The sequence below is a fragment of the Oncorhynchus keta genome, chromosome 4 (assembly GCF_023373465.1).
Source record: "Oncorhynchus keta strain PuntledgeMale-10-30-2019 chromosome 4, Oket_V2, whole genome shotgun sequence".
Taxonomy (NCBI): domain Eukaryota; kingdom Metazoa; phylum Chordata; class Actinopteri; order Salmoniformes; family Salmonidae; genus Oncorhynchus; species Oncorhynchus keta.
In genome coordinates this window covers 21,296,595-21,318,388 of record NC_068424.1, presented here as the reverse complement: position 1 = coordinate 21,318,388, position 21,794 = coordinate 21,296,595, and the positions used below count along the sequence as shown (strand labels likewise).

The following is a 21,794-nucleotide window of genomic DNA, read 5'->3' as shown; positions in this document are numbered from 1 at the left end:
TTTCTAATTATTTAGTGTCTAGCGTTTTCATTCCTTAGCTCACTGCAACCACAGTTTCTTATTTTTTGCTCATACCCCATTTGTGTCAATGTATTATTTTATGGGTCTTTGGACACCAATGTTGTACTGGACTGCAGGTGGCTAACTGTAGCCCATCTGTTGCTCTGCACAATTCATATCAGCCTCCTTTGTCCTCATCAATTACCCATTTTCGACCACTGGCCTGCTGTTGGCTGGATGTTCTTTGGGTGGTGGACCATTCTTGATAACACGGGAAACTGTTGAGCGTGAAAAACCCAGAAGCGTTGTAGTTCTTGACACTCAAAACGGTTTTCCTGGCACCTACTACCGTACCCCATTCAAAGGCACTTAAATCTTTTGTCTTTCCCATTCACCCTCGGAATGCCACACATACACAATCCATGTCTAAACTGTCTCAAGGCATAAAAATCCGTCCCCTTCATCTAAACTGATTGAAGTGGATTTAACAGGTGATATCAATAACGGATCATATCTTTGACCTGGATGCACCTGGTCAGTCAATGTCATGGAAGAGTTCTTAATGTTTTGTCTACTCTGGGGATTATATCAAGATGAGGCTATCTTGTTAACGAGAAGTATTGCCTTTACATTCCATGTACAGAATCCATATAGAATTAAATGGTTGCGTAATGATGAATGTCTTATTTCTGTGATGCTAAGAGAAAACCAACCTGCACCTGATTGGCAATGAGGCCATGACCCAGACAGGCTGAAAGATTGAGAGCAATATTACCCAGACCCATGCAGGTTTTGTCCATGGTCCAACACACACACACACACACACACACACAGACTCTCTCCGTTGACTGACGGCCCATCTCATGTCAGGCACGGAAGGGACGAGAGGTACAAGGCTGGCAGGGTAACATGGACACGGAGATGAAAAGGGATGATTAAAGGAGATAACTCTCCACTAAGTCCCCCAAGCCAAGATCAGACAGTATACCTGAACTTACTGGCCCTGGCCCACTTACAGTAGAGATCATTGGAGTAGGGTTACGCTGGTAAGCTTCCTGGACAGAGTAGAGACTCTCTAGACTCTCCAGGCAGCCTGCTTCTGAAGGTTGTTGCCGAGAATGAGAGTGGCAGGCGGTGGCGTAATGACCTGTGTTTGTGCTGCACATACAAACACTGCATTCACAGGATTCACAGAACAGATTAGAGAATGCTATCGCCATGGATGGCTAGGATTCATAGCCCCCCCTTCTCTCTAACTCTCTCTCTCTTTCGGTCTCTTTCTCTCTCCCCCTGTGTGTGGAGGGACAAGCTCAGACAGGGGAGCTATTGGATGGCTCTTATTGGTCCACTTGAGTACCATGCAGGAGAGGGGAGTGTTAGGTTCATAACACTTGATACAACAGGGAGCAGAGCGAAAAGCTCTCTCGAGGCCAGATCTGGATATCTAGAAGAGTGCTCATTTTCTAATTAACCTTAGGATGACTCATGTCTTCTGACGTTGTTAATAACGTACTAAGAAATCATAATATTGTTTATAATCACTAAATGTGTTTATCCCAATGGGGAAATAAGTTCAATGTTTTAAGTTCTTAGAACCAGACGTCATCATGAGTGACGTCAACTTTGATGTCAAGACAAAAATGGCCACTATATTGTAGGATCTTAATTTGAGCAAGTGTGCTACAGTAGGAACATAATCCTGCAGAAACAGGACATTTGAATTCTTATATGGATTATAATTAGGAACATTTTTGAAGAGGTTGATACATTGATTGATACAAGGGAAAATCAAATTGAAATACACTACAAGTTCTCCTGCAACAAGGTGACCAAATTAAGATCTTACATCTGAATACCTGCCCCTTTATGCTTTCATAGAATATTAATTCATTGTGCTAGTTTCACATAACAACACTGTGACATTTCTTCAGTTTAAATTAAAACACTGACAGAGATGGTACCCCATGTTTACAAACACAAAAAACTCTAAGGCAAGCTAATAGGAATATTATACAATAGGTGGGTCTTATTCTGGATGTTGATTGGTTAAAAAGGCGTTCCAGCCTGTGTCTATTCCAAAAGTTACCTATGTTAGGCTATGACATTGAAATGCCTATTTACGGTTCCATCTCACTGCACAATCCACTGTCTCATCAGCCCAACCAGGCAATTTATAAACTTGACCTCCACAGTTAAAAGCATTATCCCCCATTTCTTTTAGACTAGCATTTGGTTTTTAACAGGCGAGATTTGTATAAACCTTGCTGTCTATCTCTTCGACCTTCGCAACTAGAGAGACATATTTTCTTAGACAGTCAAAATCATGAATCAGCATCATTTTTATGGATATATACAAATACATGTCAACAGAAAAGCAGGTCAAATGAAATGAAATGCAGGTAGTTTGCAATCTTTCCAGCTACAGTTTTAAGTGATTGTGTTAGCTATGTACCTACGCTGAACAGTGTTCAGACAAGAGTGCACATTTACTATGCCAGTTGAAATTGTGCATCATTAGCTCATTGTTATGGATGTATCCAAATAAACATCACTAGAAAACAGCTTAAACATATGCAAATGCAGCTACTTTGCTGTTATTTTGGCTACACTGTTTGAGCTGACTGTACACTGTAGTTGGCTAGCTAGCAAGCAAGGGATAAGAATATTGCCAGGCTGCATGGCAACAAAACATTTAGAATAAATGACTGGGTTAAGTCCCTAGACTTAGAACAAAAAGACATCACGACTGGGTCGCGTCTCTGGCGACCTAACTGATAGCATGAATGATCCAGACAGCTTGGTAGCAACCCTACATTTGCGTTGGGACTTTATCTCTTGGATGGATAAATTAGTATGAAGAAATTCATTAAAATAACTTTTTTTTATGAAAATATGTCAATCGTTATTTAAATATGTTGGTAAACCATTGTATAAAAGTGATAATGACCTCAGCTCTGGTGTTTGGAGGATATATTGGCACGGTTTGCTGGCCCGAGATGCTAACAACACCCATGTCAAGATATTCTCCAAACACAGGCTTTGAGGGCATTATCAGTTAATTAAGTATCAAATGTATCTCCCCTATTTATCCCATGATGCTATGCAATCATAATAATGCTTAGTCATGCATCTGGATCCGTTAACACGCCGTCCCACATCAGACATTTTGTCAGCCTTGTAAATATCCCGACGAGACATCAGCAGCCATGTTATTTTACACAACCCGACGTCTCGCAGCCCAGGCAGATCTCAGTCTCAACGACTTCCTTTGACTGCTCAGCCAAAATAAATAAGACTGGGGACTCGGGAGGGAAAGAGAGAAGAGGAGGTGGAGTGGGAAGGGAGGGAGGAGAGAGAAGAGAGGAGGAGAGGGAGGAGGCCTCTAACACAAGTGTGTAAGCAAATGACAGGCACTGACTTGACTGACTTGACTCAGAGACTGGGGCGACCCTGCAGAGAAAGATAATATTAGCGGGGGCAGGCTGGGTAATTGCGACCTCATCGCTTGCCTGCCCCGCGGATTAGAACAGTACTGCAGCATGTAGTGGAGCACTAAGGACAGAGAGGATACTGTGGGTAGAAAGTGTTACTGGCAAGGCTGTGTACCACTCCATGTAGTAGAGTTTGTCTACCCATTTAGTCTCTAATTTGTTTACTCAGTGGGTTGTGGTAGGACACCGGCAGTGGCAAGAATGTAAGGTCACCCCCCGCACAGGAATCATGAGACATTTTGTATTTCAACAATCCTACTGTAACACATACAGTAGGAGTCTTATGCAATGTAAACTACAACACCTGTCTACGTGTCAGTTAGTGTGGAAAACCCCTCACACATGACAGCCTTAATCCTTAAGGTATTACATCTGCCAGGACAAAGTGTGTGCTTGTGTGTGAGAGAGAGCAGAAATACAGTCAAGGAAGTCTTGGAAGTGTGCAGATATCCCCATATCCTAGCTAAACTACTGAAGCGTCACGACATGCAACCATGCAACACAGCTCAAAAACACTGCATAGGCTTCTTTGAGAAATAGTATCTAGACCAGGTGGGACCCAGGACCCTGTTTCCTTCATTATTACTGTCAGTTTTAACAGCTGACCACCTGACCTGGCCCACAGTTCAGCACTACCAGTCCTGACCAATCAATAAACAGCTTCATTATAGGATGATATGGGATGTTAGGGGAGTCTTTTAATTACTATACATGCCCAGGGGGACCTGTTACATCTATAAAGTCTATAGAGAGCAGGACCGTAAAACCTGATTAATTTCTAATGGTCACAAAACTGTACTGTGTGACATTTCAACCATTCTTCCCTGTGTGATCTTTTTGTCAAGGCTAACATGGCCAGCCACTAACAGGCATCTTCCTGAAACTGAATCGTACCTCATAGGGGATACGTCTGAGCTTTATGGGGATTGTTTTAACGTCCTCCTTTCCCCAGACCCCCTGCAGCTATGGACCAAGTGGTGGACGGTGGGGCGTTCAACAAGAGCCACTGTCGGGGTCATGTTGTCATTCTGCTACCCCCCCCCCCATCTCCTCCCACCCACACAAACCCCCATACACCCCTGCCCACTCTTCCAAAAGCTCCAACCATGACAGATATAAAAGCCATTGGCAGGAAGGGGATAAAGTGGAAGGGCAGAGAGGTAGAGGAGGCACTCACCCCCACCCCTTCTCCCAGCCAACCCACAGCACCACAGTGGGCTCGTGACAGAGACATGAATGAACCACGCTTGTGTCCTGCTCAAAACTGAGCTAAATTGACGTAAGGGGGCAACCTTTTACAGGGTCAAATAGCAGAGGGAAATGTTCAGCTTAATAAATGTAATCCTGAATTTCACAATTTTAGGAGAGGATTACACACATTGATTTAAAATTTGAGTAGCCTCTGAGCACTAAAATCACACAAAATATAGAGGCTGCACGCACTTTTGTGGTGCATTCAAAAGTCAACCAAAACATGTACCTTACTGCCCACACTACCCAAGAGACTGAGAGTGGAAGAATGACTTACCACCAGGTTCCCGATCACCATGACCTGCATGAAGACTAGGAGGCAGAGAGGCTGCCCTGCCACCTCCATACAGTCCCACATGGTCTCGATCCACTCGCCACACAGCACCCGGAACACGATGAGGAACGAGTGGAAGAAGTCCTTCATGTGCCAGCGCGGCAGCGTACAGTCCTTGGAGATCTTACACACGCAGTCCTGGTAATTCTTGCCGAACAGCTGCATGCCCACCACGGCAAAGATGAAGACTATGATGGCTAGGACCAGGGTCAGGTTTCCCAAAGCGCCCACCGAGTTGCCGATGATCTTGATGAGCGTGTTGAGGGTGGGCCACGACTTGGCCAGCTTGAACACCCTTAGCTGTGGGAGGGGGGAGAGGGGAGATGGGATAGTGAGATTCGTTATCTGAGACATGGTCAATATGTGTGTGTTTTAAAAATGCATGTTATGTAGAAGTTGAATCAAAATATTTAGAAATACATGATCAATGTATTCGTCCATGTTGTTATTTATTTTACTTTATCCTATACGCATCTTTAACTTTAAACATTTAAAAGTTAATAAATTAAGAAGTGGCTACTGGCTACAATTGAAATAATTGTGTCAATGGAATTATGTACTAAGAACTTAACTAAATCAGGCTGGTTTAGGGTCTATTCTCGTTGACGAGAATTGAGGAGAATTTCAAGAGTTTCTCGAGAGGTGTCGATTTTCGAGAGACATAACTGTAATGTAAACTTGCGTATTTCTCATGTCTCGAACGATACCCCTGGAGGTCACGCACAACATTTGCACCCTTCTAAGCCTGGCAGTATAAACAGAATTGTCTCGTTGAGCCCAACATTCATACAGCAAAAATACTAATAGCAGAGCAGTGTTTTTGAAACAGCTTAAATCTATATATGTTTTATTGAGTTTTATTGAGCCTGTTACACTCTGAAATTATTTCCATAGCTTTAAGAAAGGGAAGTTCAACAATGGTGACCCACCTTCCAGGCAAGAAGAATGCAGCAAGAAGCTGATCAACTCACCAGGGAAATGATCAACGTTTTCAGTCTAAATTTTGCGTTTACCTCATATAATACCTTCTATGATATTGATAAAATGCCTGGTTTGTTCTAACATAACCTTTAATATGCTGAAACTGTATTTGTATATTCATATGAAAGGTGTAAATGTCAGTGCAGGCTGATGAGGGGAGGACGGCTCATAATAATGGCTGGAACGGAGCAAATGTAAACCATGTGTTTGATGTATTTGATACCATTCCACTAATTCCACTCCAGCCTTTACCACAAGCCCATCCTCCCCAATTAAGGTGCCAGCAATCTCTGTGGTAAACGTTCGTGTATAATATGGTAACATTACTAGCTAGCATAGATAGCTGTGTTATTGTGTGTACAAACAAGAAAATAAACCCTTTAACTGTCAGCACATGATTGTGAATTGTTGCTTTATCACATCCAGCCATGATTGGGAATCCCATAGGGTGGTGCACAATTGGCCCAGCGTCATCCGGGTTTGTCTAGGGTAGGCCAACAAATAAGAATTTGTTCTTAAACCTGTTTGGGATAGGGGGCAGCATTTTCACGTTTGGATGAAAAGCGTGCCCAGAGTAAACTGCCTGCTACTCACTCCCAGCTGCTAATATATGCATATTATTAGTAGATTTGGATAGAACACATTCTGAAGTTTCTAAAACTGTTTGAATGATGTCTGTGAGTATAACAGAACTCATATGGCAGGCAAAAACCCGAGAAGAAATCCAACCAGGAAGTGGGAAATCTGAGGTTTGTAGTTTTTCAAAGCTTGGCCTATCGAAAACACAGTGTCTATGGGGTCAAATTGCACTTCCTAAGGCTTCCACTAGATGTCAACAGTCTTTAGAAACTTGTTTGAGGGTTCTACTGTAAAGGAGGGGCTCATAAGGGCTCTTTGAGTCAGTGGTCTGGCAGAGTGCCACAAACTCGTGACGCTCGTTCACGTGAGAGGTAGCTCTCTTTCCATTGCTTTTCTACAGACAAAGGAATTCTCCGGTTGGAACATTATTGAAGATTTATGTTAAAAACATCCTAAAGATTGATTCTATACATCGTTTGACATGTTTCTACAGACTGTAACATAACTTTTGGACTTTGTCTGGAACTAGTGCTCATGCCTCATGATGATGGATTACTGGGCTGAATGCGCTAACAAGGAATTTGGACATAAGTGATGAACTTTATCGAACAAAACATTTATTGTGGAACTGGGATTCCTGGGAGTGCATTCTGATGAAGATCATAAAAGGTAAGTGAATATTTATAATGCTGCTTCTGACTAATATTGACTACAACATGGCGGATATTTCTTTGGCTGGTTTGGTCTCTGAGCGCCGTACTCAGATTATTGCATGGTGTGCTTTTCCGTAAAGTTTTTTTGAAATCTGACACTGCAGTTGCATTAAGGAGAAGTCTATCTTTAATTCTGTGAATAACACTTGTGTCTTTTATCAATGTTTATTATGAGTATTTATGGAAATTAATGTGGCTCTTTGCAAAATCACTGGATGTTTTGGAAGCAAAACATTACTGAACATAATGCGCCAATGTAAACTGAGATTTTTGGATATAAATATGCACTTTATCAAACAAAACATACATGTATTGTGTAACATGATGTCCTATGAGTGTCATCTGATGAAGATCATCAAAGGTTAGTGATTCATTTTATCTATATTTCTGCTTTTTGTGACTCCTATCTTTGGCTGGAAAAATGGCTGTGTGTGTTTTTGTGATTTGGCTCTGATCTAACATAATCATATGTTGTTCTTTCGCTGTAAAGCCTTTTTGAAATCGGACACGATGGGTAGATTAACAATAAGTGTATCTTTAATTTGGTGTATTGCACTTGTTAATGTGTGAAAGTTACATATTTCTAAAAAATATTTTTGAATTTTGCGCACTGCCTTTTCAGCGGAATGCTGTCGAGGGGTGCCACTAGCAGAACCCGTAGCCATAAGACGTTTTAACTGACTTGCCCAGTTAAATAAAGGTTCAATGTAAAACATGATTTAAGAGTGTAGTACGATGTGGTTGCATTATCTAAGAGTGTAGCTAACATGTTTTAGAGGAAAAGTTGCTCGCATTATTGAATAGTTTGCAAGCTTACTGGCTAGTGACAACTGTGATACTGGTATTTACGGTAAATAGTGTCATGTAAATTGAAAAGTTTATGCACATTAATGTAAATTGAAATCTCATCGAGCTGCCTCTCCTTAAATGTTTGTCAATGAGAATAGCCTCTTAGTAACTGATGAGAAGGACTTGCCAATTTCACAGTTAGGGGGATTTACAGTATTCGTACATTAGCATGGGGAGAGTGAGCTAACCAAACATTGCAGCCAGCAACACTTATATCCAGACAACCATCATCAACTAACACACAGACAGCACACAGAGAGACAGATAGGCCGGAGGGGCGACATGCTTAATGTTTAAATACCAGTCTGAAGGATCGGAGAACGGACAGTCCCTCCACATCGGACAGGCCCAGCTCCATGAGGCTGAGGCACACGATGATGCTGTCAAATATGTTCCAACCTTGCTGGAAATAGTAGTAGGGGTCCAGAGCGATAATCTTTAACACCATCTCGGCGGTGAAGATCCCGGAGAATACCTAGGAAACGCAGACACACACAGACACACAGAGAGAGGGAGTGCTCAGCCTGGGGGTAGGACACTTCAGAGCAGGTTAGAGTCAGAATCAGGCCCGGCTACCCTTGCTCATGAAGCATTGTAATTGAACACTGCTGTCTTTCGCATTGCCTCCCAATCTACTGATGTTATCCACGTGGAACCTTCTGGAATTATCTGGAAGGCAAGGCTGTACAATGTTTCCACTTACAACTAACTTGAAGGACCAATTCCTACCCATACTAACATAGAAGCTCTACGTGGACTGGGAATTAATCAAATGTGCATTGCTGACAAGCAAACTGTCCTAGTAATTTACACTTGAGCGTTTACCGTGAATGTGATTTCAGCAAACGTCAGGGAAATTGCCCGTGCACTACGTTGTCAACAATGCACTTTTGATTCAATCCATGTCTCTGTGTTTTCTTCATTGGAGTGTCTGGAACTATGACATCAAACTCCACAGTAAATGCAATGCTTTTGAATCAGTTTTCAGATGCTGTTTTGGGAGCATCCTCATCTCTATCTATTTCTACATTCACTGGACTTGGTCTCTTGCTCTGTGTTTGTGTGGTCAAAGCTGAAGCAGCTGACAGGTCTACAGTTAGGTGTGTGTGTGTGTGTGTGTGTGTGTACGTGTGTGTGTGTACGTGCGAGTGTGTGTGTGCGTGTGTGTGTGTGCTTCTGTAATCTGGTGTTTTCATCTTGCAGCTCCAGAAGTGCCTCTCTGCTAGTTGTTCCTGGGAGACGCGCTCCTCGATGTGACACGGAGTACGTGACACACAGGCGGGAGGTGAGAGGGAGGGGGACAAGGCGAAAGCGTCAGAGGGCGCGTCTGGGTAGCCTTTGCGGTGACACCATTTCCCCCAAGCGACCGGGGACTCTTGAAAGGATCTGATCTAGAGTCTGTTAAGACTCGTAGTCCATGTGCGCACACGCACACACGCACACACGCACACACGCACACACGCGCGCAGGAGTAGCTGAGTGAGCGGGACAGCATGATTACTGCTGGGATATTGACTGGCACTTTCAGCTGCCTGGAGTGGCCCAATGTCAGAGTGTGTGTGTGTGTGTGTGTGTGTGTGTGTGTGTGTGTGTGTGTGTGTGTGTGTGTGTGTGTGTGTGTGTGTGTGTGTGTGTGTGTGTGTGTGTGTGTGTGTGTGTGGTCTGCTGCTTTGGCGTGTGTGTCTCTCTTCTCATTTACATGGGGCTCATTAAGCTCGGCACACAGCTCGTTATGGATGACGAGGTTCTTCACAATCATACCGTTATTACGCTGTCAGGACCTGAGGACGAGACGGGCCGCTCATTATGATTGGGCAGAGCATCTATCGCAGAGATCATGTGACAACATTGAGTCAGAAAGTCCAACATGACATGGCATAGCCCCAGAGAAGGACAAGACATGGACATGTACTGCATTAATTGATTTTGTTTGTGTACTGTACTGTACTGGTTTGCAGGGAGATGGAGCAGCAGACAATTATTTAATGTCTTTAGGATGACGTTGATGTTGCCCAGAGTGATGCAAAAGTTAATGAGTTAATAATTCCGGTTTACTTAATTTAGTGGTCTATCGCACAGCATTGGGGGGAAGACATTGCACTACTGTAAATACACACCACAAATGTGTTGAAAAATGCATTTATTGTGTTGCAATGTAATTTAAACACATTTTCATAATGTCTGTACTTGTCACGGCTGTGTGGAGAGACGGACCAAGGCGCAGCGTGCTCCGAGTTCCCCATCTTTATTTTTGTGAAACTTACAAAACAAAAAGGAAACAAACAACGAACCGTAACATAAGAGGTGCAACATGCACTAACTCAAAACAAGATCCCACAAAACACTGTGGGGAAAATGGCTGCCTAAATATGATCCCCAATCAGAGACAACGATAAACAGCTGCCTCTGATTGGGAACCATACCAGGCCAACATAGAAATAAAACACCTAGATAGGAACCCCCTCCCCTAGTCACATCCCGACCTAACCAAAATATAGAATAAAAAGGCTCTCTATGATCAGGGCGTGACAGTACTTCAGCAAACACAACATTTTCAGTTTGTAAGTTTATGTCATGTACTTTATTGGAAATATATTTTCCATTCAGCATTGGAATGCAAATTCAACTTATTATCACAAGTACTTTATTGGAATGCAAATGCGATGTATTAATCTGGGTGAAATTTTCTGTGGGGTCAGTATGGTCAGCGTCAGTTTTTTATGATGTGTTTCATTTCAAATTAAATTAGCATCTCTGTAATTCTAACTCGGATAATGAACAGCACACTGTACTAACACTTATGTAGGCAAACCTTAAAAAGAGGAAGGCTACATCAGCACTGGGTCAGTGTGGTACACACTATCACAGCAAGACTATGTCACAAATGGCACCCTGTTCCCTCTATAGTGCACTACTGTCCAGGGCCGATAGTGCACTATTCGGGAGTAGGGTGCCGTTTGGGACACGCCCCCAAAGGCATGCTGGGTAATTATTTTTGTCGGGCCAAAGCAGAAGTAATGAGTAAGCGTTTAGGATCCCAAGGCAAACATGGTAATTTAGGAATCCATATGAGTTGGTCTGAGCATGTCACGGCATCGTAGCAACACGATTCATATCTCCAGTGATAATCATAAGAAAGTGTGCAGGTTGTGTGTGTAGTCTATCCTCTTCTGCCGAAGAGCTGTCACTGCTAAGGAGACTGAGGTACGACTGAATAGGTTAAGTGAAACACTGAAATGGCACCTTATTCCCTAGAGCAGAAGTGCTCTATTTTCGACCAGGCTCTGGTAAACAAAAGTATGCTACACTCTATAGGGAATAGATGCTATTTCAGATGCACCTGTTCTGTTTTCTGTAGAAAACCTAATAAAACAATATTGTTATTAGGTAGACCTATACCGTATTGAATATCCCACAGCTTCGAAACAAATAAACTTGGTTTACAGACTAAATGGGATTAAAAGTTAAAAGTATGTATTCCAACAGATGAACCTAGCTAAAAGACCAAAATAACACATATGTGTCGCCAACAGTGTAAATACAGGTTAGTAGAGAGTCTGAAAATGCATATCTGCTGAATGCTCACGTATTACTCATCTAACCGGTGACTCAGATGACCTGTCTGTAACTCTCCCACCCCAAACCTGTCTGTCACTCTCCCACCCCAAACCTGTCTGTCACTCTCCCACCCCAAACCTGTCTGTCACTCTCCCACCCCAAACCTGTCTGTCACTCTCCCTCACCAAACCTGTCTGTCACTCTCCCACCCCAAACCTGTCTGTCACTCTCCCACCCCAAACCTGTCTATCACTCTCCCACCCCAAACCTGTCTGTCACTCTCCCTCCCCAAACCTGTCTGTCACTCTCCCACCCCATATCTGTCTGTCACTCTCACTCCCCAAACCTCTCTGTCACTCTCCCACCCCAAACCTGTCTGTCACTCTCCCTCCCCAAACCTGTCTGTCACTCTCCCTCCCCAAACCTGTCTGTCACTCTCCCACCCCAAACCTGTCTGTCACTCTCCCTCCCCAAACCTGTCTATCACTCTCCCTCCCCAAACCTGTCTGTCACTCTCCCTCCCCAAACCTGTCTATCACTCTCCCACCCCAAACCTGTCTATCACTCTCCTACCCCAAACCTGTCTGTCACTCTCCCACCCCAAACCTGTCTATCACTCTCTCTCCCCAAACCTGTCTGTCACTCTCCCTCCCCAAACCTGTCTGTTACTCTCCCACCCCAAACCTGTCTATCACTCTCCCTCCCCAAACCTGTCTATCACTCTCCCACCCCAAACCTGTCTATCACTCTCCTACCCCAAACCTGTCTGTCACTCTCCCACCCCAAACCTGTCTATCACTCTCTCTCCCCAAACCTGTCTGTCACTCTCCCTCCCCAAACCTGTCTGTTACTCTCCCACCCCAAACCTGTCTATCACTCTCCCTCCCCAAACCTGTCTATCACTCTCCCTCCCCAAACCTGTCTATCACTCTCCCACCCCAAACCTGTCTATCACTCTCCCTCCCAAAACCTGTCTATCACTCTCCCACCCCAAACCTGTCTGTCACTCTCCCTCCCCAAACCTGTCTGTCACTCTCCCTCCCCAAACCTGTCTGTCACTCTCCCACCCCAAACCTGTCTGTCACTCTCCCTTCCCAAACCTGTCTGGCACTCTCCCACCCCAAACCTGTCTGGCACTCTCTCACCCCAAACCTGTCTGTCACTCTCCCACTTCAAACCTGTCTGTCAATCTCCCACACCAAACCTGTCTGTCAATCTCCCACTGTCACTCTCCCACCCCAAACCTGTCTGACACTCTCCCACACCAAACCTGTCTGTCATTCTCCCACCCTACTACAGTCTGTCACTCTCCCACCCCAAACCCTATCTGTCACTCTCCCACCCCAAACCTGTCTGTCACGCTCCCACCGTCACTCTCCCACACCAAACCTGTCTCTCACTCTCCTACACCAAACCTGTCTGTCACTCTGCCACTTCAAACCTGTTTGTCAATCTCCCACACCAAACCTGTCTCTCACTTTCCCACACCAAACCTGTCTGTCACTCTCCCACCTCAAACCTGTCTGTCACTCTCCCACCTCAAACCTGTCTGTCACTCTCCCACCCTAAACCTGTCTGTCACTCTCCCACCCCAAACCTGTCTGTCACTCTCCCACACCAAACCTGTCTGTCACTCTCCCACCCCAAACCTGTCTGTCACTCTCCCACCCCAAACCTGTCTGTTACTCTCCCACCCCAAACCTGTCTGTTACTCTCCCACCCCAAACCTGTCTGCTACTCTCCCACCCCAAACCTGTCTGTCACTCTCCCACCCTAAACAACGTACTCCTGTCTTCTCTCACACAGACACATACAGATGTGTAGTGCATGCACGTTTCTGAAAATGAAAACATGCCAGCAACTTACACACTCATGTGAATATCTAACAGGCCTGACACGTAGGTGTTCGTCCGTACATCTGTCCCGCAATGTCTTTGTGGCTGAAGGGTAGCCGAGGGGCACGAGATGTCGGCCATTGCTGTGTGAACTAGGGCCTGTGCTGTGCTGACTGTGGTCATGGTGGCTCAGCATATACTGTATGAAGATATACACCCACACACACACACACACCACACACACACACACACACACACACACACACACACACACACACACACACACACACACACACACACACACACACACACACACACACACACACACACACACAGAGCAGAGCAGAGTCAGGCTCATGCGAGTGGAAGGGCGGTGGGTGCAGGCTCAACAGGGAGGAGGGCAGAGAGGAGATGCCATGTGACAAGCTCTCTCTGGGAAGCATGTCACTGCACACAGAGGGGCATCAACAAGGTTTCATTCCCACAGTTAACATACTCCATGGAACGACACACGCCCAACTGGCCTCAGGTGAACAGCCCCACACATGTACACACGTGCTCACGCAGCTCGTCGAACATCTCAGTCCAAAATCATAGGCATTAATATGGAGTTGGTCCCCACTTTGCTGCTATAACAGCCTCCACTCTTCTGGGAAGGCTTTCCACTAGATCAGTTTCTCCCAAACTCAGTCCTGGGTACCCCATTGGGTGCATTTGTTTTTTGACCTAGCTCTACACAACTGATTCAAATAATCAAAGCTTGATGATGAGTTCAATATTTGAATAAGCTGCATAGTGCTAAGGCAAAAACCAAAACGTGCACCCCTTGGAGTCCCCAGGACCGAGTTTTGGAAATGCAGCACGAGATGTTGGAACATTGCTGTGGGGAATTGTTTCCATTCAGCCACAAGAACATTAGTGAGGTCAGGCACTGATGTTTGGCGATTAGGCCTGGCTCACATTCGGCATTCCAATTCATCCCAAAGGTGTTCGATGGGGTTGATGTCAGGGCTTTGTGCAGGACAGTAAAGTTCTTCCACACCAATCTCGACAAACCATTTCTATATGGACCTCACTTTGTGCAGAGGATTGTCATGCTGAAACAGGAAAGGGCCTTGCCCAAACTGTTGCCACAAAGTTGGAAGCACAGAATCATCTAGAATGTCATTGTATGCTGTAGCGTTTTCCATTCACTGAAAACCATGAAACACAGCCCCACACCATTATTTCTCCTCCACCAAACTTTACAGTTGGCACTATGCATTGAGGTAGGTACCGGTAGTGATACAGCCTGGAATTGAACCAGGGTCACCTCTAGCACTGAGATGCACCAAACCTGTCTGGAAATAGACAGCGATTTCAAACGTTTGAAAAGATTCCGAGAACGTCGATATATACCTTCCTTGGTGCAAAAAAAAAAAGAAAAAAATGATTGCCCAGCACTAGAAACAAACTTAGACCACTGCGCTACCGCAGTTCACAATGCTCTAGCAAGCCGCGGGAATACTTCATTATACCTAATGGTAATGGGTTAACCCTGTAACTACACAGAATTAGCGTTCATCAATAATAGGTCACATTCTTATTGCTCTATCTATCTGTGATGGAACATTTTATGTTTGTGATTTTCTAATAACACATTTCTGTGTTCATGCAAGTGACTGATTGAAGGAATCTTCACTATCAGTATCTGCAATTTGGCAGTACGCCCAGAACCTTGAAAGGATCTCAGTTTCATGGTCTCAGCTTGGAGAGAAGAAGCCTCGTGCGGTATTGGTATTTTACATGTTATGAACCAGTATTGGTCGGTCACATGCATGAACCAAACGTTAATGATGAATAAGCAAAATCATGCCTATGTAACGTGTCTGTAAGCAGTATATAAGAGATCTAACGGGACTGCCCCGAAGGAACTCCTGACAGACATGTACAATTGTGCATCCAGTTTGTTGGAACCTCTCCAATTAACTGTTAATAAACAATGATTCATTTAAAATTGACTTTGAGTGTCCCAGTGTGTAGAATTTCCATGACATATTCAACACAGCTACCACTCCACGACATTTCAGACTCAAGTGACTAAGGTGATAATGACAGGTCTCGCTAAAAGCTGGGCAGGACAAGATAGGGATGACATACAGCATATGCTGTATCTGCTGTGGTCACACACACACACACACACACACACACACACACACACACACACACACACACACACACACACACACACACACACACACACACACACACACACACACACACACACACACACACACACACACACACACACCGGACTGTTCACTGTAGCACACTGTGACCAGCCAAGTGGAGGAAAAGCTCTATTGATTTTGGACCCGTTGGCCTGAAATGACTTCCTTGTTGGACCACTCCTGGTACAACACAACAAATTACATAAGCCTAACACCACCTGTGTCCGAAATGGCAGCATATTCCCTATACCAGGGGTACTCAACTATCGACAAGGTCCAGTGACACAAATATCCTAGGTGTCAAAAGTCTGGATGGATCAGTGGTAGAGCGTAGTAACAAACATTGGGGCGGCAGCATAGCCTAGTGGTTAGAGCGTTGGACTAGTAACCGGAAGGTTGCGAGTTCAAACCCCTGAGCTGACAAGGTACAAATCTGTCGTTCTGCCCCTGAACAGGCAGTTAACCAGGCCGTCATTGAAAATAAGAATGTGTTCTTAACTGACTTGCCTGGTTAAATAAAGGTAAAATAAATCAAATAAAATAGTCATCTACGACTTAGGAAACATGCTGTTATATAAAATGTACATTAAATACATTAAATGAGACAAAGAATTTGAATGAATTATAACTTTTTTATTTTGAATGTTAACATGTGCAACATTGCATCAACATTGCTGAAGATCAAAAGTGGTTGCATAATTGTCTATGCAAAAAGTGCACTGTGAACCACTGTACATGGGCCATAAATTTAAAAAATAACAAAATGTAACTAAAATAAAGTGTATGTTTTCTGGAGAACAAAGGAGAGTTGAACAAAAATAATAATCTGCATGCACAGAAGGTCACTGTGGGTCGTGCAATATCATATATAAGTCACTGTGAGTCATGCAATATTCATGTTTTAGTCACTCTGGGCCATGCAATATTCATGTATAAGTCACTCTGGGCCATGCAATATTCATGTATAAGTTACTGTGGGTCATGCAATATTCATGTTTTAGTCACTCTGGGCCATGCAGTATTCATGTATAAGTCACTCTGGACCATGCAATATTCATGTATAAGTCACTGTGGGTCATGTAATATTCATGTATAAGTCACTCTGGGCCATGCAATATTCATGTAGAAGTCACTGTGGGTCATGCAATATTAATGTATAAGTCACTCTGGGCCATGCAATATTCATGTAGAAGTCACTCTAGGCCATGCAATATTAATTTATAATTCACTCTGGGCCATGCAATATTCATTTATAAGTCACTCTGGGCCATGCAATATTCATTTATAAGTCACTCTGGGCCATGCAATATTCATTTATAAGTCACTCTGGGCCATGCAATATTCATTTATAAGTCACTCTGGACCATGCAATATTCATTTATAAGTCACTCTGGGCCATGCAATATTCATTTATAAGTCACTCTAGGCCATGCAATATTCATTTATAAGTCACTCTGGGCCATTCAATATTCATTTATAATTCACTCTGGGCCATGCAATATTCCTTTATAAGTCACTCTGGGCCATGCAATATTAATTTATAAGTCACTATAGGCGATGCAATATTCATTTATAAGTCACTCTGGGCCATTCAATATTCATTTATAAGTCACTCTGGGCCATGCAATATTCCTTTATAAGTCACTCTGGGCCATGCAATATTAATTTATAAGTCACTCTGGGCCATGCAATATTCATTTATAAGTCACTCTGGGCCATGCAATATTAATTTATAAGTCACTCTGGGCCATGCAATATTCATGTAGAAGTCACTCTAGGCCAGGCAATATTCATTTATAAGTCACTCTGGGCCATGCAATATTCATTTATAAGTCACTCTGGGCCATGCAATATTCATTTATAAGTCACTCTGGACCATGCAATATTCATTTATAAGTCACTCTGGGCCATGCAATATTCATTTATAAGTCACTCTAGTCCATGCAATATTCATTTATAAGTCACTCTGGGCCATTCAATATTCATTTATAAGTCACTCTGGGCCATGCAATATTCCTTTATAAGTCACTCTGGGCCATGCAATATTCATTTATAAGTCACTCTAGGCCATGCACTATTCATTTATAAGTCACTCTGGGCCATGCAATATTCATTTATAAGTCACTCTGGGCCATGCAATATTCCTTTATAAGTCACTCTGGGCCATGCAATATTAATTTATAAGTCACTCTAGGCGATGCAATATTCATTTATAAGTCACTCTGGGCCATTCAATATTCATTTATAAGTCACTCTGGGCCATGCAATATTCCTTTATAAGTCACTCTGGGCCATGCAATATTCCTTTATAAGTCACTCTGGGCCATGCAATATTAATTTATAAGTCACTCTAGGCGATGCAATATTCATTTATAAGTCACTCTGGGCCATTCAATATTAATTTATAAGTCACTCTGGGCCATGCAATATTCCTTTATAAGTCACTCTGGGCCATGCAATATTCATTTATAAGTCACTCTAGGCGATGCAATATTAATTTATAAGTCACTCTGGGCCATGCAATATTCATTTATAAGTCATTCTGGGTCATGCAATATTCATTTATAAGTCACTCTGGGCCATGCAATATTCATTTATAAGTCACTCTGGGCCATGCAATATTCATTTATAAGTCACTCTAGGCCATGCAATATTCATTTATAAGTCACTCTGGGCCTTGCCTTTGCATTAATGAGAGAAATTACACTTTCTTTCTCCTGCCAATGCTTTGAACTTCATGAGAGCAACTCTGAGATACTGGTGCAGGTGTTCATTTGTGAGCCTGGTGCGGTATTTGTTTTGGATGAAGTTCATTGTGGAGATGGCTGATTCACAGATGTATGTTGGAGCCAAACATGGTCAGGATGTCTAGTCCAGTTTCTTGAGAACAGGAACATCAGCTTCAGGCACCATCTTTCCCCAGAAAGTGCCGGGGTCACAGTCATCAGCCTGCTCCTTCAAAGACACATTTTCATGCAGCTCAATCAACTCCATTTGTAGTGATGCAACATCTACCCATCTGAAGATCTGTTTAGCTTTTTCTGACAACTTTGTCACATTTTTGACCAAGAAGGGGTTCTGGATGAGCAGCAGCCGTTCTCTCCCATAAGTAAAGTAATCAGAGTCTTGAAGTTATCCATCAGCTTCTGGATGAAATCAACATGTTTGGGAACATCTTTGTTTCCCTGCATTTGCACCAGAAGATTGGGGAAGTGGACAAGTTCTCCCTGGGGATCATTCTTGAAAAGCTAAGTTGTGATGTAATGTCTGTCAAAAATGCAACTGTTTCCATCTTCTCCTCATATTCCAAAAACTCAGAAAACTGAGCTGCCTTGTTACTCTTTTGCTCTGATAAGAACGTCTTGACTTCCTCTTGAATGGCCCAAAAGCGTTCCAAAACCCTTCCTTTGCTGAGCCATCTGACATTGTTGTGCACATTGTTGTGTAAGTCATCAAAACTGGCATTGGCCTCTGTCCGACTGTCTAGTAGCAGGTGGTGTTGTAGCGATGATGCTGCTCTCAAAAAGTTGATCAGTTTCATCATCATTGTCATGACCTCAGAATACTCCATTCCCAGACTGGCACACAGGGCGCATTGATGAATGATGCAGTGATATGATGTCAGGTCAGGGTGGTTCTCTTTCAAACGTTCAACCAGTCCCCTCCCTCTTCCCATCATGGCTGGAGCTCCATCTGTGCTGATGGAGACCACTGCCTTCAGATATATTTCCTGTCTGTCAGCATCCCTTTGATGACCTCATGGGTATCCTCTCTCTGTGAGTGTGCTTCTAGATGGGTTAAGCCCAACAGCTCCTCACAGAATTCCTTCTTGGTTTCGTTATAAAATCTGAAAAACACCAGAAGCTGGACATTATCAGTGTTATCTGTTCATTCATCCACAGATAATGAAATGCATGGTGGATTCTGAATGGCCTCATTAAGTTGTGAAGTTAAATCGTCAGTTAAACTCAGCAACAACAACAAAAAACGTCCTCTCACTGTCAACTGCGTTCATTTTCAGAAAACGTAACGTGTAAATATTTGTATGAACATAACCAGATTCAACAACTGAGACACAAATTGAACAAGTTCCACAGACAAGTGACTAACATAAATGGAATAATGTGTCCCTGAACAAAGGTAACAGTCAGTATCTGGTATGGCCACCAGCTGCATTAAGTACTGCAGTGCATCTCCTCATGGACTGCACCAGATTTGCCAATTCTTGCCGTGAGATGTTACCCCACTCTCCATCAAGGCACCTGCAAGTTCCCGGAAAATTCTGGGGGAATGGCCTTAGCCCTCACCCTTCGATCCAACAGGTCCCAGACGTGCTCAATGGGATTGAGATCCGGGCTCTTCGCTGGCCATGGCAGAACCCTGACATTCCCGTCTTGCAGGAAATCACGCACAGAACGAGCAGTATGGCTGGTGGCATTGTCATGCTGGATGAGCCTGCAGGAAGGGTACCACATGAGGGTTGAGATTGCCTGCAATGACAACAAGCTCAGTCCGATGATGCTGTAACGCACCGCCCTAGACCATGACGGACCCTCCACCTCCAAATCATTCCTGCTCCAGAGTACAGGCCCCAGTGTAATGCCCATTCCTTCGACGATAAACGCGCATCCGACCATCACCCCTGGTGAGACAAAACTGTGGCTCGTCAGTGAAGAGCACTTTTTGCCAGTCCTGTCTGGTCCAGCGACAGTGGGTTTGTGTCCATAGGCGACATTGTTACCAGTGATGTCTGGTGAGGACCTGCCTTATAACAGGCCTACAAGCCCTCAGTCCAGCCCCTCTCAGCCTATTGCGAACAGTCTGAGCACTGATGGAGGGATTGTGCGTTCCTGGTGTAACTCAGGCAGTTATTGTTGCCATCCTGTACCAGTCCCACAGGTGTGATGTTCGGATGTACCGATCCTGTGCAGGTGTTGTTACATGTGGTCTGCCACTGTGAGGACGATCAGCTGTCGATCATGTTTCCCTGTAGCGCTGTCTTAGGCGTCTCACAGTACAGACATTGCAATTTATTGCCCTGGCCACATCTGCAGTCCTTATGCCTCCTTGCAGCATGCCTAAGGCACGTTCACACAGATGAGCAGAGACCCTGGGCATCTTTCTTTTGGTGTTTTTCAGAGTCAGTGGAAAGGCCTCTTTAGTGTCCTAAGTTTTCATAACTGTGACCTTAATTGCCTACCGTGTGTAAGCTGTTAGTGTCTTAAAGACCGTTCCACAGGTGCATGTTCATTAATTGTTTATGGGTCATTGAACAAGCATAGGAAACAGTTTTTAAACCCTTTACAATGAAGATTTGTGAAGTTATTTGGATTTTTACAAATTATCTTTGAAAGACAGGGTCCTGAAAAAGGGACGTTTCAGTTCTCCTCATTGCTGTGGAATCTGACAGTGGGATCTGTTTGATATTTTCCCTGAGCTCATATGTTTATTTACCTTCAAGAAAGGTGTCAGCAACTTCACACATGCATTATTTTACCTTCTCAGCTTCTGAAAAAACCCAAGCTATCCTCAGTGAACACACCGTTGCACATTGTTGGGCTTGTCAGGGAATTGACAAGGACTTTGATGGACCTCTCATTTGGGATTTGAGTTGGTTAATCTTGTTTGTTCTCACCTCCGTGTTCAATTTATTATGTCTGGTGTCATAATGGTGCATAACATACGGACTCGCTGCATATCAGGAACATTAGTTTTGTGCTAGCTGTGGGGAGAATGAATGTTTAATGTTCCGTCCACTCGTCTTTGAATATACGGTTTTCAGAGTCAACTTTTCTTTTTTTTGATACTGGTAACTAAGCTCCTATCTGTGATATTAACAGTTGAACCGCGGTCAAATATTTTTGTTTCTTTCTGCCTGCTTGTCCCAAGGTTCAGCAGATGATATTTGTATTGATGTGATTGGGTATGACACAGCCTATTGTATTTGCATATAACGATGCAATTGGATTAGACGGGGCACTAGTAGAGGTGGG

The 21,794-nt window shown here is 43.7% G+C and overlaps 1 protein-coding gene across 6 annotated transcripts in view; it reads right to left on the bottom strand.

The window, feature by feature from the left end:
* Positions 1–21,794, bottom strand: part of scn5lab (sodium channel, voltage gated, type V-like, alpha b) — a 207,717-nt gene that overhangs the window by 76,549 nt on the left and 109,374 nt on the right. For 5 of the 6 annotated variants that reach the window (XM_052503848.1, XM_052503846.1, XM_052503849.1 and 2 more), the window contains 2 exons: positions 8,500–8,673; positions 5,020–5,376 (listed from right to left, as the gene is read on the bottom strand). In XM_052503848.1, coding sequence (XP_052359808.1) covers positions 5,020–5,376; positions 8,500–8,673 — 531 coding nt within the window. Of the gene's footprint in view, positions 1–5,019; positions 5,377–8,499; positions 8,674–13,622; positions 13,819–21,794 lie in introns of those variants that run through there. The other variant, XM_052503853.1, reaches the window with a different exon arrangement.